Source organism: Gekko japonicus, unplaced genomic scaffold (genome assembly GCF_001447785.1).
Source record: "Gekko japonicus isolate JY-2015 unplaced genomic scaffold, Gekko_japonicus_V1.1 scaffold1690, whole genome shotgun sequence".
NCBI lineage: Eukaryota > Metazoa > Chordata > Lepidosauria > Squamata > Gekkonidae > Gekko > Gekko japonicus.
In genome coordinates this window covers 290,134-302,409 of record NW_015159763.1, presented here as the reverse complement: position 1 = coordinate 302,409, position 12,276 = coordinate 290,134, and the positions used below count along the sequence as shown (strand labels likewise).

Sequence of the window (12,276 nt, the reverse complement as noted above, 5' to 3'; positions counted from 1 at the left end):
CCCATCCCGTGAGCGGGCTCAGGGCGGGTCACATCATCTTCCAACAATTACAATAAAGTTTAAAAGAACAGTATAAACATTTAAAAACAGTGGTTATAGCCAATGCTCCCTCTAAGCTGTGGAGTCTTGTGAGCAAAAATTCTACTTTGTGAGCTACCGACATTAAAGTTGTGAGTGAGCAATTTGTGTACTGCCTAAATTAGTTTGCTCTGGAGCCTTCCTTCTTCCTGAGCGAAGGCAAAAAATCTGTGAGCTGGAGGCTAAAAAACTGTGAGCTAGCTCACACTAACTCAGCTTAGAGGGAACACTGGTTATACCTACTGGTAGAAGTTCTGATCCATTAATACCGATGGATATGGCCGGTTGCCGATGGTTGGATGGCCGGCAGGTGGGAGACGGCAACCTCGGGGAGGCCATCCGTGGACGCCCGCGGCCTCAGACAAAGGCCTGGCGGAAGAGCTCCGTCTTGCGGGCCACACGGAACTGAGTAAGATCCCGCAGGGCCCTGACCTCGATGGGGAGCATGTTCCACGAGGCGGGGGCCAGGGTAGAGAAGGCCCTGGCCCCGGTCAAGGCTAGACAGACGTCTTTTGGGCCACGGACCGCCAGGAGATGTTGATTACTAGAGCCTAATGCTCTCCGAGGCGTATATGGGAAGAGGCGGTCCCTTAGGTACATTGGTCCCAGGCAGTGTTCCCTCTAAGCTGAGTTAGTGTGAGTTAGCTCACAGTTTTCTAGCCTCCGGCTCACACATTTTTGTCTTCGCTCAGGAAGGAGGGCTCCAGAGCAGACTAATCTGTGCAGCAGCCAAATCGCTCGCTCCCAACTTTACTGCCAGTCGCTCACAAAGTAGAATTTTTGCTCACAAGGCTCCACAGCTTAGAGGGAGCATTGGTCCCAGGCTGTATAAGTTAACGTTGCCAACCCGAGGTTGGTGATTTTCCGGAGATTTGGGCGTGGAGCCTTGGGTGGGGAGGGGTGTCAGCAGGGTATAAGTGCAGCAGGGCCCATTCTCCAGAGCAGCCGTTGCATACAGGTAGGGTTGCGAGTTCTGGGTTGGGGATTTTTTCTCTGTTTTAAATTGATATTTTAAAGTTGTTTTTATTATATTAAGATGGATGTAAACTGCCCTGAGCCCGCTTGCAGGGAGGGCGGTATATAAACCAAATAAACAAATAAGTTAAATACCTGGAAATTTGGGGGTGGGCGGAGCCTAGAGAGGGTGGAGTTTGGGGCACGGAAGGACCTTAGGAGGATATCATGGCAGACGGTCCATCTTCCATAGCAGTCCTTTTTCCCCAGGGGAACTAAGATCTGTCGTCTGAAGACCAGTTGTAATTCTGGGAGATCTCCAGCCACCACCTGGAGGTTGGCAACCTTACCTCCAGAGAAGCTGATCTTTGTAGTCTGGAGAACAGTTGCCGTTCTAGGAGGTCTCCGGGTCCCACCTGGAGGTTGTCAACTGTACTAGAAGTCCCCATTGTCAGTCTAATCCTAAAAGCACATTCCTGGGAGTAAGCCCTGCTGATTATGTTCCTCACACCCCATTAAAAATGTAATATTCTCCATACCCTCCAATGAGGGCCTAGAACAGGGGGGTCAAACATGCGGCCCGGGGGCCAGATCAGGCCCCCCCCTGGAGGGCTTCCATCAGGCCCACAGTGGAATTGGCCATCTCCTGTTTCCAATTCTGCTGCTGCTGCTGCATCATCGCTTGCTTCGCCAGACTCTCTTAATCACTCAGCCGTCTCATGTTTTCCCCTGGGTCCTAGACTCAGAACTCTGAGCATGAGATTTCTGTGGCGAATGTCAATAAATCAAAAGTAGGTTTGCAGCTCACAGAGCTAACGTTTTAAGCATGTTTTTATTTTAAGTTTAAAAAGCCCTTTGTGTTTGTGTCCTTTATAAAGTTTATCTCTCCGCTACCTGGCATTACATTTGATGACACACATGGCCCGGCCGAACAAGGTCTCATTTATGTCAGATCCAGCCCTCACAACAAATGAGTTCGACACTCCTGGCCTACAGTATATGTTTACTCAGAAGTAAGGCCTGTTCAACCACAGCTCCATTTCCAGTTTGGTGTGGGGTGGTGAAGTGCGTGGACCCTAATCTTGGAGAACCGGGTTTGATTCCCCACTCCTCCACTTGTACCTGGCTGGATGACCTTGGACAAGCCGTAGTTCTGATAAGAGCTGTTCTTGAAAAAGAGCAGTTTCTGTCAGAGCTCTCTCAGCCCCACCCACCTCACAGGGTGTCTGTTGTGGGGAGGGGAAGGGAAAGGAGTTTGTAAGCCGCTCTGAGACTCCCTTGAGTAGTGAAGGGCGGGGTATAAATCCAATTTCTTCTTCTTCTTAATCTCCTTCTGTTCCTCTGTTTACTGCCTAACCTGTTCGTCCTGTGGTCACCCATTTCCTGAACCCGTGGCTAATAATCAGCTCATTCTCCAGCTGGTGAACCGGGGGGTGGCGGCAAAATGTTGTTTTCCGCTTGGAAAGAAAACCAGTTGCTCATAATTATTTTATTATTATTAGTGACATGCACTCTAAGGAAAAAGACTCTCGCTGTAAAATGGAAAGCGGTACATAATTCTGACCCCTTCTCCAATGCTTAATCAATATTAAGCATTGATTTGGAACTGTCCTGGGTGGGCAGAGGTACAGGATGTAATTAATAAAACTGGAAGGCAGAGAAACATTTAATGGACAGAAATCCCAGTAGCTCTTTGACTGTAAGCTGTGGAACAGTCTTGGGCTGCTGCTGTGCTTTATTCAAGTGGGTCGCCGTCTTGGTCCGAAGTCACGGGTTTGAAGTCACAGGAGTCCAGTGGCACCTTTAAGAGAAGAGATTGGATTTATACCCCGCCCTTCACTACCCAAAGGAGTCTCAGAGCGGCTTACAAACTCCTTTCCCTTCCCCTCCCCACAACAGCCACCCTGCTCTTTCTCAAGGACAGCTCTGGCAGAACTGTGGCTTGCCCAAGGTCATCCAGCCAGGTGCAAGTGGAGGAGTGGGGAATCAAACCCGGTTCTCCCAGATCAGAGTCCACGCACTTAACTACGACACCAAACTACATCAAACAAAGTTGAATTCTGGGTGTAAGCTTTCATGTGAAGAAGTGTGCATGAAAGGTTATACCCCGATTTAAACTTTGTTGGTCTTAAAAGTGCTGCATTGCCGGGGGAAAGGCCGAAATAAAGACAGGAGGACAATGACAAAAAACTGGAATGCCATAATTTGCCAGCAATGTCATCTGTGGTGTTCACTGAAACAGAGTGAAGAATTCCAGACTAAGTGGCTAATGCGAAAGCAGCCCCACACGTTACCTCAAGTTCACCCATTTATTCTCCTCAGGTCCTAAGGAAATGCTGTCTCCACTGTCCTCTGTCTCCAATGTCCTCCCCACCTGAATCTGTCCTCTACAGCGGTGGACTTCAGCCCATATGTCCTATCTCTGTTAGTGGCCCACATGTTGAGTTGAGCAGCGTGACTTTGGACCAGTCACATTTTCTCATCCTAACCTACCTCACAGGGTTGTTGTGTGGATAAAATGGAGGAGGATGTAAGCCAGTTTGGGGCCCCGTTGGGGAGAAAGCCAAGGTATAAATGAATAAAAGAATAATCATCTAAAACAGCGAGACGAGGTCACTCAGTGGTGGAAAGCGTAGCGGAGGTGGGGTTTTGGCTCCTCCTTTTCCTGTCACATGACTGTGGCGACAAGTGACTTCCTGTCAGGGTGCTTGCCGGTTCCTATCTTGGGGCTAAGGGAGAGTTTTGGGGCTGTAAAGCTTGAAGACCATTGTTCTGTAATAAGGGTCCAAACAATGAAAAAGCTGATTCCTCCCCCTGGAAGAATGCTTCCCTTTCCGGTCATTTGTAAGCTTCCAAGTTCATGATGTTTCTTTAAGATGCCAGAATAAAAATAAAAAGCCAGGTTCACGTGTCCAATGGGTCAAATTATGTATCAGGCTTAAGCAGGGCTATTTTTGGGCAGGAACGCACAGGAACGGAGTTCCGGCTGGCTCCCAAGTTGGCCACGCCCAGCAGGAACCTCATTAGCATAATAGGCCACACCCAACAGCAGAAACTCATTAGGATTGGCTACATTAGGGGTGTGTGGCCTAACATGCAAAGGAGTTCCTGCTACAAAAAAAGCCCTGGGTTTTGACAACAAACAAGGTAAACAGAATAAGAAGCAAAAGGTGGGTGTGGCTGGATGACCACACTTCTGGTAACATGGGGGTGCGGCCTAATGTGCTAATGAGCTGTGCTGTCAGGGGTGTGGCCTAATATGCTAATGAGTTTCTGCTGTTGGGTGTGGCCTATTATGCTAATGAGTTCCTGCTGGGCTTTTTCTACAAAAAGAGCCCTGGTTAAGTACGCGTAGGGTTGCCAGGTTCCTTACCTCTGTCGGCAGAGGCCTTGGGGGGGGCATTCCAGGAGGTAGGTGGGCGGGACGTCGTGCGATGTCCCCGATTTTGTGTATTGAAGAGGCAGTAGACGATGGTCAAATGCAAGAAGGTTTATTCAAAGCATTGCTCAGCTCCGGACCGGACTGGACAGCTCTGCATAGAGCGGCACTCCAACTTATACGATTTCGTAGTGAACTATATACATGGTAGCAGTAAACACGGGGTCTCATTGGACCTAAGCAGAGTTCTACAATTGGTTACCCTGGGTGGCTTCAGGACCAATGGACGGTCTTTATTAGGCAGCCAATCATGTGTAAACTGCGATTTTACTGTACTGTTATGGATTGTTTTAGATGTATTGTTTTATTGGTTTTTATGTTGTAAGCTGCCCTGAGCCGCTTCGGCGGGAGGGCGGGATAAAAATCGAATAAATAAATAAATAAATAATGCAAAAAGTAGGATACCAAGACACTTCAGACAGCATAACGTTAAACCCAACGCACAACGCCCGACACAATGGTGTCACCTGGAAGTGACGTCATTGCGCCAGAATGCTCTGGCATTTGGGTGAAGCCCTGTGGTCCTTTGCCCTCAAAACCCTAGAATTTGCCCAAATACCAGAGCGTCTCCCTGCAACATTTCCCGCGTGATGACGTCACTCCCAGGCGACGCCATTACGTTAGGGTGGTACTTCTGGAAGTAGCCCAAAACTGTGGGTGGAATTTCTCCCCGCCGGGCAACTGGGGCTGACACCCCTAAGTAACGTGGTTGCCTCAACTGGAGTGATTGGTTTGGTTGAGGAGAGGCCTTCCTTTCAGACTTTAAGTAGCTGTGTGGAATAATAGGAATTTCAGCACTGCCGTTTTCCTCACCCCCCGTATGACAAGATGCGCCACCTAGACACCTTTTTCCGAGGCAAAATGTTAGGATCTTGGCTGCCCCACTAAGGATGGAAACCCTCTTCCTGAACACAGATATAGGCGCTCCCTTTCTCTGCCTTCAAATTAATCCTCATTCTCCACAGCAGTCAGGTTATAAATCCCTGTAACTGCACTGGCCGTACGCCTTCCTGTTCCTGCCTTTCCTTTCTCACTTAGTTGTATTTCCCACTCCCCACCACCCCCCAGTGCCTATTTTAGAGCATAAGCGTCACCGGAGGCAGGGATTCGACTATTTCGGCTGAAGAAAACACCGTAAGGCTCTTCTGTACGATTGCTGGCACCGTCTGTTATAAATACTTGCTTGTAAGCCGGAAGCCGTTTCCGTAAATATAAAGCAGCGGGTTCCTGAAATACTTCTATACGTTCTTAAAAGCGTATCCGCTTTAGGAACCCCTGTGCCCTGCGTTTAAAGGCTACAATCCTAAACATGCTTAACCTGGAAATAAGTTCCACTGGAATGAAAAGCATGGCTTCCTCCCAAGCAAACGGGTTTCTGGGATCCGACCACATTGGAGGCAGAGAATTCTTCCCCGACTGAGGTTATTTTGGCTTAGGTAACTGGGTCACCAGGATGCTGCTTATGAAGCGTTTGCCTTTTGGCAGCGTATCCTTTGGCTTCCCAGGACGATTTTGTCCTCCTCCGTCTTTCGGTCGGCCTACCTAGAATAGCCCCGCTCAAGTGCACACCAGGCGTGCTTCAACCCGTAATCACATTGTGCCCATGGAACTTTAATCAGACGTTTCACATGTGCGCTCGCCCAGTTGTGGTTGTAATTATACACTCGGCATGAGAAAAAAACACGGAGTGGGTTTTTATTTTTTAAAATAGCAGGCACAAGTGTCATCCGACCCAGATAGAGGTGAAACTGGACCGCCAGAGATCCAGATGAGTTGCTGCGTTAGCCTGTCCGTAGCATTAGAAAAGAGCAAGAGTCCAGGACAATGTTCCCTGTAATCTGTGGAGTCTTATGAGCAAAAATTCTACTTTGTGAGCTACTGGCATTAAAGTTGTGAGCCAGCGATTTGGCTACTGCATAAATTAGTTTGTTCTGGAGCCATCCTTCCTGACCTGAGACAAAAATGTGTGAGCCAGAGGCTAAAAAACTGTGAGCTAGCTCACACAAACTCAGCTTAGAGGGAACACTGGTCCAGGAGCACCTTAAAGACTAACAAAATTTGGGGCAAGGGATGAGCCTCCGTGAGTCACTGCAGTGACACGCTCCTCTCCACTCACACAGAATGCCTACCAGCCTCTACACCTCTCTCTCAGGTTATGGGTTACATGTAGGTCAGGACGTCACATTCGCCACCCTTCTCGTATTTTCAAAATATGTAGGAGCCAGAGTCCAGAAGCTCCTTAAAGACTAACAAACTCTGTGGCAGGGGAGGGAGCTTTCATGAGTCACTGCCCATGAAGAAGAGATTGGATTTATACCCCGCCCTTCACTACCTGAAGGAGTCTCAGAACAGTTTACAATCTCCTTTCCTTTCCCCTCCCCACAACAGACACTCTGTGAGGTAGGTGGGGTTGAGAGAGCTCTGACAAGAACTGCTCTTGAGAGAACAGCTCTGAGAGAACTTGTGACTGACCCAAGGTCACTCCAGCAGCTGCATGTGGAGGAGTGGGGAATCAAACCCGGTTCTCCCCGATTAGAGTCCGCGCACGTAACCATTACGCCAAACTGGCTCTCTTTAATAACTTTTATTATAAGAAAGTTATTATAAATAACTATTTTTCATCAACACTTGTGAATTATGTCAAACTGTACATAGTTATATTCCTTAAAAATTCTATAATTTGGAGAACTAGTAACAAGCAGCAATTTTATAATTACCAACAAATATTTTAAAGACATTTAGAGATAAGCCAAAATCTCACTATACCATTTCTTTGTCTTATGATATTTGAAAGAATGATACTGTGCTGAGTAATCCATAAAGGGAAGCCGTTTGTCTAATAAATCAGAATTACATCTACCTGAAGTAGATTCAGCGGCTGAAATACGATCAGCTGTTTTGTCACGTCTTCAAATACAGCTGGAGCCAGTTTGGTGTCGTGGTTAGGAGTGCAGACTCTAATCTGGGAAAACCAGGTTTGATTCCCCACTCCTCCACATTCAGCTGTTGGTGTGACCTTGGGTCAGTCACATGTTCTCTCAGAGCTGTTCTCTCAAGGGCAGTTCTCAAGAGAGCTCTCTCAGCCCCACCTACCTCACAGGGTGTCTGTTGTGGGGAGGGGAAGGGAAAGGAGATTGTAGGCCGCTCTGAGACTCTGAGTGAAGGGCGGGGTATAAATCCAATCTCTTCTTCTATGTCTTCTACTTATTGTGAATTTTCTTGGGGTATTTTTAATATTTTTTAATATGCCCAGCAGGGCTATTTTTGGGCAGGAGCGCAGAGGAACGGAGTTCCGGCTGGCTCCTGAGTCGGCCACGCCCAGCAGGAACTCATTAGCATAATAGGCCACACCCAACAGCAGAAACTCATTAGGATTGGCTACAATTAGGGGTGTGTGGCCTAACATGCAAAGGAGTTCCTGCTACAAAAAAAGGCCCTGGGTTTTGTCAACAAACAAGGTGAAGAGAATAAGAAGCAAAAGGTGGGTGTGGCTGGATAACCACACTTCTGGTATAAGGGGTGTGTGGCCTAATATGTGAATGAGCTGTGCTGTCAGGGGTGTGGACTGATATGCTAATGAGTTCCTGCTGTTGGGTATGGCCTATTACGCTAATGAGTTCCTGCTGGGCTTTTTCTACAAAAAAAGCCCTGATATATGCCCATCTGTGTGTGAGTGTGTGTTCACCTGGAAGTCATGGTGACCGCTGGTGACTGACACCTGGCTGCTTCTTGCTCTGACTGGGGGCTGCTGGGAGCAGGGGGCGGGGCTTGTTGCATGTGCCCGCCCCCTGGGCTCTTTACTGCCGGAGCTCCGCTCCTGTGCGCTCCTGCAGGAAATGACCCCTGGTTACCACTAACGTTAAGCTGTATGCAAATAGGCTCTTAATATTGTCTCTTGTGTTCAGGGGTCCCCAACGTGGTGTCCGGGGGGGGGGGGCATGGCACGTGCCGGCGGGGGGGGGGGGGCATGGCACTTGCCAACAACTTTCCTGGTGCCCGTCAGATTTTTTAGAAAGTGCCTGACAGGGCTTTTGAGTCACTGCGCAGCTGTTTAAGAAAACATTTCTTCGGCAGCAGCTGCCACCGCAGCACAAGGTTCTGCACTGTGTGGCCGAAATAAGCTGCAGCAGCTGTCTTGTGGCTGGCTCTGCCTCCCGCAGCTGCTGTTTTACGGCAGCCATTTTGTGGCTGAGCACACCATGTGGCATTAGAATTCCAAAGGTGCCTTTAAGCAAAGGGCCTAAAGAGGTTGGGGGACCCTGGTTTTGTTGATGTCCTACTACCAGGGGTTATTTCCTGCCGGAGCGCACAGAAGCGGAGCTCCGGCAGTAAAAAGCTCAGGGGGTGGGCACATGCAACAAGCCCCACCCCCTGCTCCCAGCAGCCCTCAGTCAGAGCAAGAAGCAGCCAGGTAAGTTGCAGAGCTTCCCCCGGCCCCCCGGTCCAAAACAGTCCAGTGGCACCTTTATGACCAAGGTTTATTCAGGTACAAGCTCTCCCTTCTCTGCCAGGACAGATCTGCACGTCCACATCCCCCCCAATAGCTAGCAATCCAAAACAGTCCGGTGGAGCCTGAGCGGTGGGTGTTGCCTTCTGACACACTTCTGGTGATGTCAGGGGGGTGGCATATGCAAATAAGCTATGCTAATGAGGTATGCTATATGCTAATGAGCTGCACCTCTTTTTCTACAAAATGACCCCTGCCTACTACAAATTTTGCCATCGCTTGGCTTTGTAAGAGGCTGTTGACCGCCAGTTGCTCAGCAGTTCTGGACCATTAAGTAAGGGAACAGTAGTACGAATGAAGAAGGGAAGGTTTGACCCACAGACGGAAGAGGACAATGGGGTCGTCATCCTTTGGTTAATGCAAGTCTACCAGTACTTTAACGAATGTATTTTTCCCCAGTGGGAACCTCACAGCCGGTTACAGCAATTCTCCTCTCCTTCATGTTCTGCTTGCAACAACCCTGCGAAGGTAGATGAGACCGAGACTGTCCAGGGTCACCCAGAAAAGCAGAGTAGGGATTCGAACCTGGGCCTCGCATGTCCTAGCCCGACACTCGGACACTTCGTTGAGAGACAGCATGGTGTAGTAGTATCCACTGGCTCCCAAGTCGGCCACGCCCAGCAGGAACTCATTAGCATAATAGGCCACACCCAACAGCAGAAACTCATTAGGATTGGCTACATTCGGGGTGTGTGGCCTAACATGCAAAGGGTTCCTGCTACAAAAAAAGCCCTGGGTGTTGACAACAAACAAGGTAAACAGGATAAGAAGCAAAGGTGGGTGTGGCTGGATGACCACACTTCTGGTAACATGGCCTAATATGCTAATGCGTGCCTGCTGTTGGGTGTGGCCTATTATGCTAATGAGTTCCTGCTGGGCGTGGCCGACTTGGGAGCCAGGCGGAACTCCGTTCCTGTGCGTCCCTGCCCAAAAATAGTATCCATTAATAATAGTGGGCCCTCAAGTCGCAACCGAGTCACGGTTTTCAGGGCAAGAGACGATCAGAGGTGGTTGGCTATTGCCTGCCTCTGCATAACTACGCTGGGCTTCCTATCCAAGTAGCTGTCCCTGCTTAGCTTCCAAGCTCTGTGGGATTTGCTGCCAGAGGCTGTCACGATGGCCACAGGAGTAGAGGTTCAGGTGGGTTGTCGTCTTGGTTTGAAGCAGCAGAGCAGAGTTTGAGTTCAGTGGCACCTCTAAGACCAACAAAGTCCTATTCTGGACTTTGTCTGTATCTGAAGGAGCGTGCACGCACATGGAAGCTTATACCCAGAATAAAACTTTATTGGTCTTAAAGGTGCCGCTGGACTCAGGCTTTGTTTGGCCACAGGAATAAACAGCTTTAAAAAGGGGATTCGATAGATTCATGGAGGATAAGTCTATCAATGGCTGCTAGCCATGGCGACTGAGGGGAACCTCCACATTCAGAGGCAGTGAACCTCTGGATACCAGTGCCAGGAGGCAACATCAGGGGAAGGCCTCGGCCTCTATGCCCCCTTGTTGGCCCTCCAGAGGAACTGGTTGGCCACTGTGTGAGACTGGACTAGATAAACCATGGGTCCGATCCAGCAGGGCTCCTCTTGTGTTCTTATGTGATCAGGCTAGAATGAACCAATCTCTCGTGTTTCTTTTCTTTTCTCCTTGTAATCTTGTGTTACAAAAGGGGGTGGGGGAGAAACATGAGAGATACCAGAGTTCCCTGTTGGCATTTCAAAGTCCGAGGCTTTGTCGTCATTAGAACTCAAGACTTCCTGGTCCTCTAACCACCTGGGGCCTCGCAGGAAGCCGTGTGCAAGTTTGCAGTCGCCACAAGCCCCAGTGTGAGCTCGCAAATAACGCTGTGCTTTCTTCCTTTCTTTCTTCTTGCCTTCCCCGCTGCCCTAGGCTTTCTTTGTCGACCACAACTCCCGCACCACCACCTTCATCGACCCTCGGCTTCCTCTTCAGAGCAGCCGGCCAACGAGCGTGTTGGTCCACCGGCAGCATTTGACGCGACAGCGCAGCCACAGTGCCGGTGAGGTAAGCCGGCGCTGGCCCCCTGATGTGTGTTCCAGCCAGTCAGGTCTCCCAGAACATCCGGTTCCCACATTTTCTCCCACAGGCAGCGTTCCCTCTAAGCTGAGTGAGTGTGAGCTAGCCCACAGTTTTTTATTCTCCGGCTCACACATTTTTTACTCAGCTCAGGAAGGGATGGGGCTCCAGCGCAAACTGATTTATGCAGTAGCCAAATGGCTCGCTCACAACTTTATTGCCCGTCGCTCACAAAGTAGAATTTTTGCTCCACAGTGGGAGTATTGCCCACAGGCTTAATTATTTTATCATTAGCCTAATTGTTCTTGCTGTTGCATCCAGTGTTCCCTCTAAGTTGAGTTAGTGTGAGCTAGCTCACAGTTTTTTAGCCCCTGGCTCACACATTTTTGTCTTCGCTCAGGAAGGATGACTCCAGAGCAAACTAATTTATGCAGTATCCAAATCGCTCGCTCACAACTTTAATGCCAGTAACTCACAAAGTAGAACTTTTGCTCAAAAGACTCGACAGCTTAGAGGGAACATTGCGTCTTCAGATGGTGGGCACTCCTTACACTCTGAAAAATTAATGTGAAGCTTGGTATGGTACAAAAAGGGTGTACCTTGTTATGTAGGGGGTGTTTCCCGGTTAACCTCGTAGAGTAGCGTATTGTGTCTTTAGTTTAGGGTGAGAGACTGGTCAGCCGCTGGGCTTTGAGGCTGAAGAAGGGATTGAATCTAGGCCTCTCCGGCCGTACTCCAACACTCTATCCAGTACACAACACTGTGTCTCAGAGGAAATAGACGGTTTATTTTCCTTGGACTCGGTTCAGGAGGGGTTTTTCTTCGCACAGTTAACCTAGCCCAGGCTATGCCATTGGAAGCAGTCAGCAATCTCGGGCACAAAATGTTGTCCATTGGAATGCCAACTGAATGGCTAGGAGTCCAGGGCTCTTTTTGTAGAAAAAGTCCAGCAGGAACTCATTAGCATAATAGGCCGCACCCAGCTGCAGAAACACATTAGCATATTAGGCCACACCCCCTGACTGCACTACTCATTAGCACATTAGGCGGCACCCCCATGTTACCAGAAGTGTGGTCATACAGCTACACCCACCTTTTGCTTGTTATTCTGTTTACCTTGTTTGTTGTCCAAACCCAGGGCCTTTTTTGTAGCAGGAACTCCTTTGCATGTTAGGCCACACACCTCCAATGTAGCCAATCCTAATGAGTTTCTGCTGTAGGGTGTGGCCTGTTATGCTAATGAGTTCCTGCTGGGTGTGGCCAACTC

The 12,276-nt window shown here is 49.1% G+C and overlaps 1 protein-coding gene across 1 annotated transcript in view; it reads left to right on the top strand.

Annotated features, from left to right (window-relative positions):
• The window catches only part of HECW2 (HECT, C2 and WW domain containing E3 ubiquitin protein ligase 2), a 207,840-nt gene that overhangs the window by 110,170 nt on the left and 85,394 nt on the right, over positions 1 to 12,276 (top strand). Inside the window, 1 exon segment of the mRNA XM_015406124.1 lies at positions 10,863 to 10,997. Coding sequence (XP_015261610.1) covers positions 10,863 to 10,997 — 135 coding nt within the window.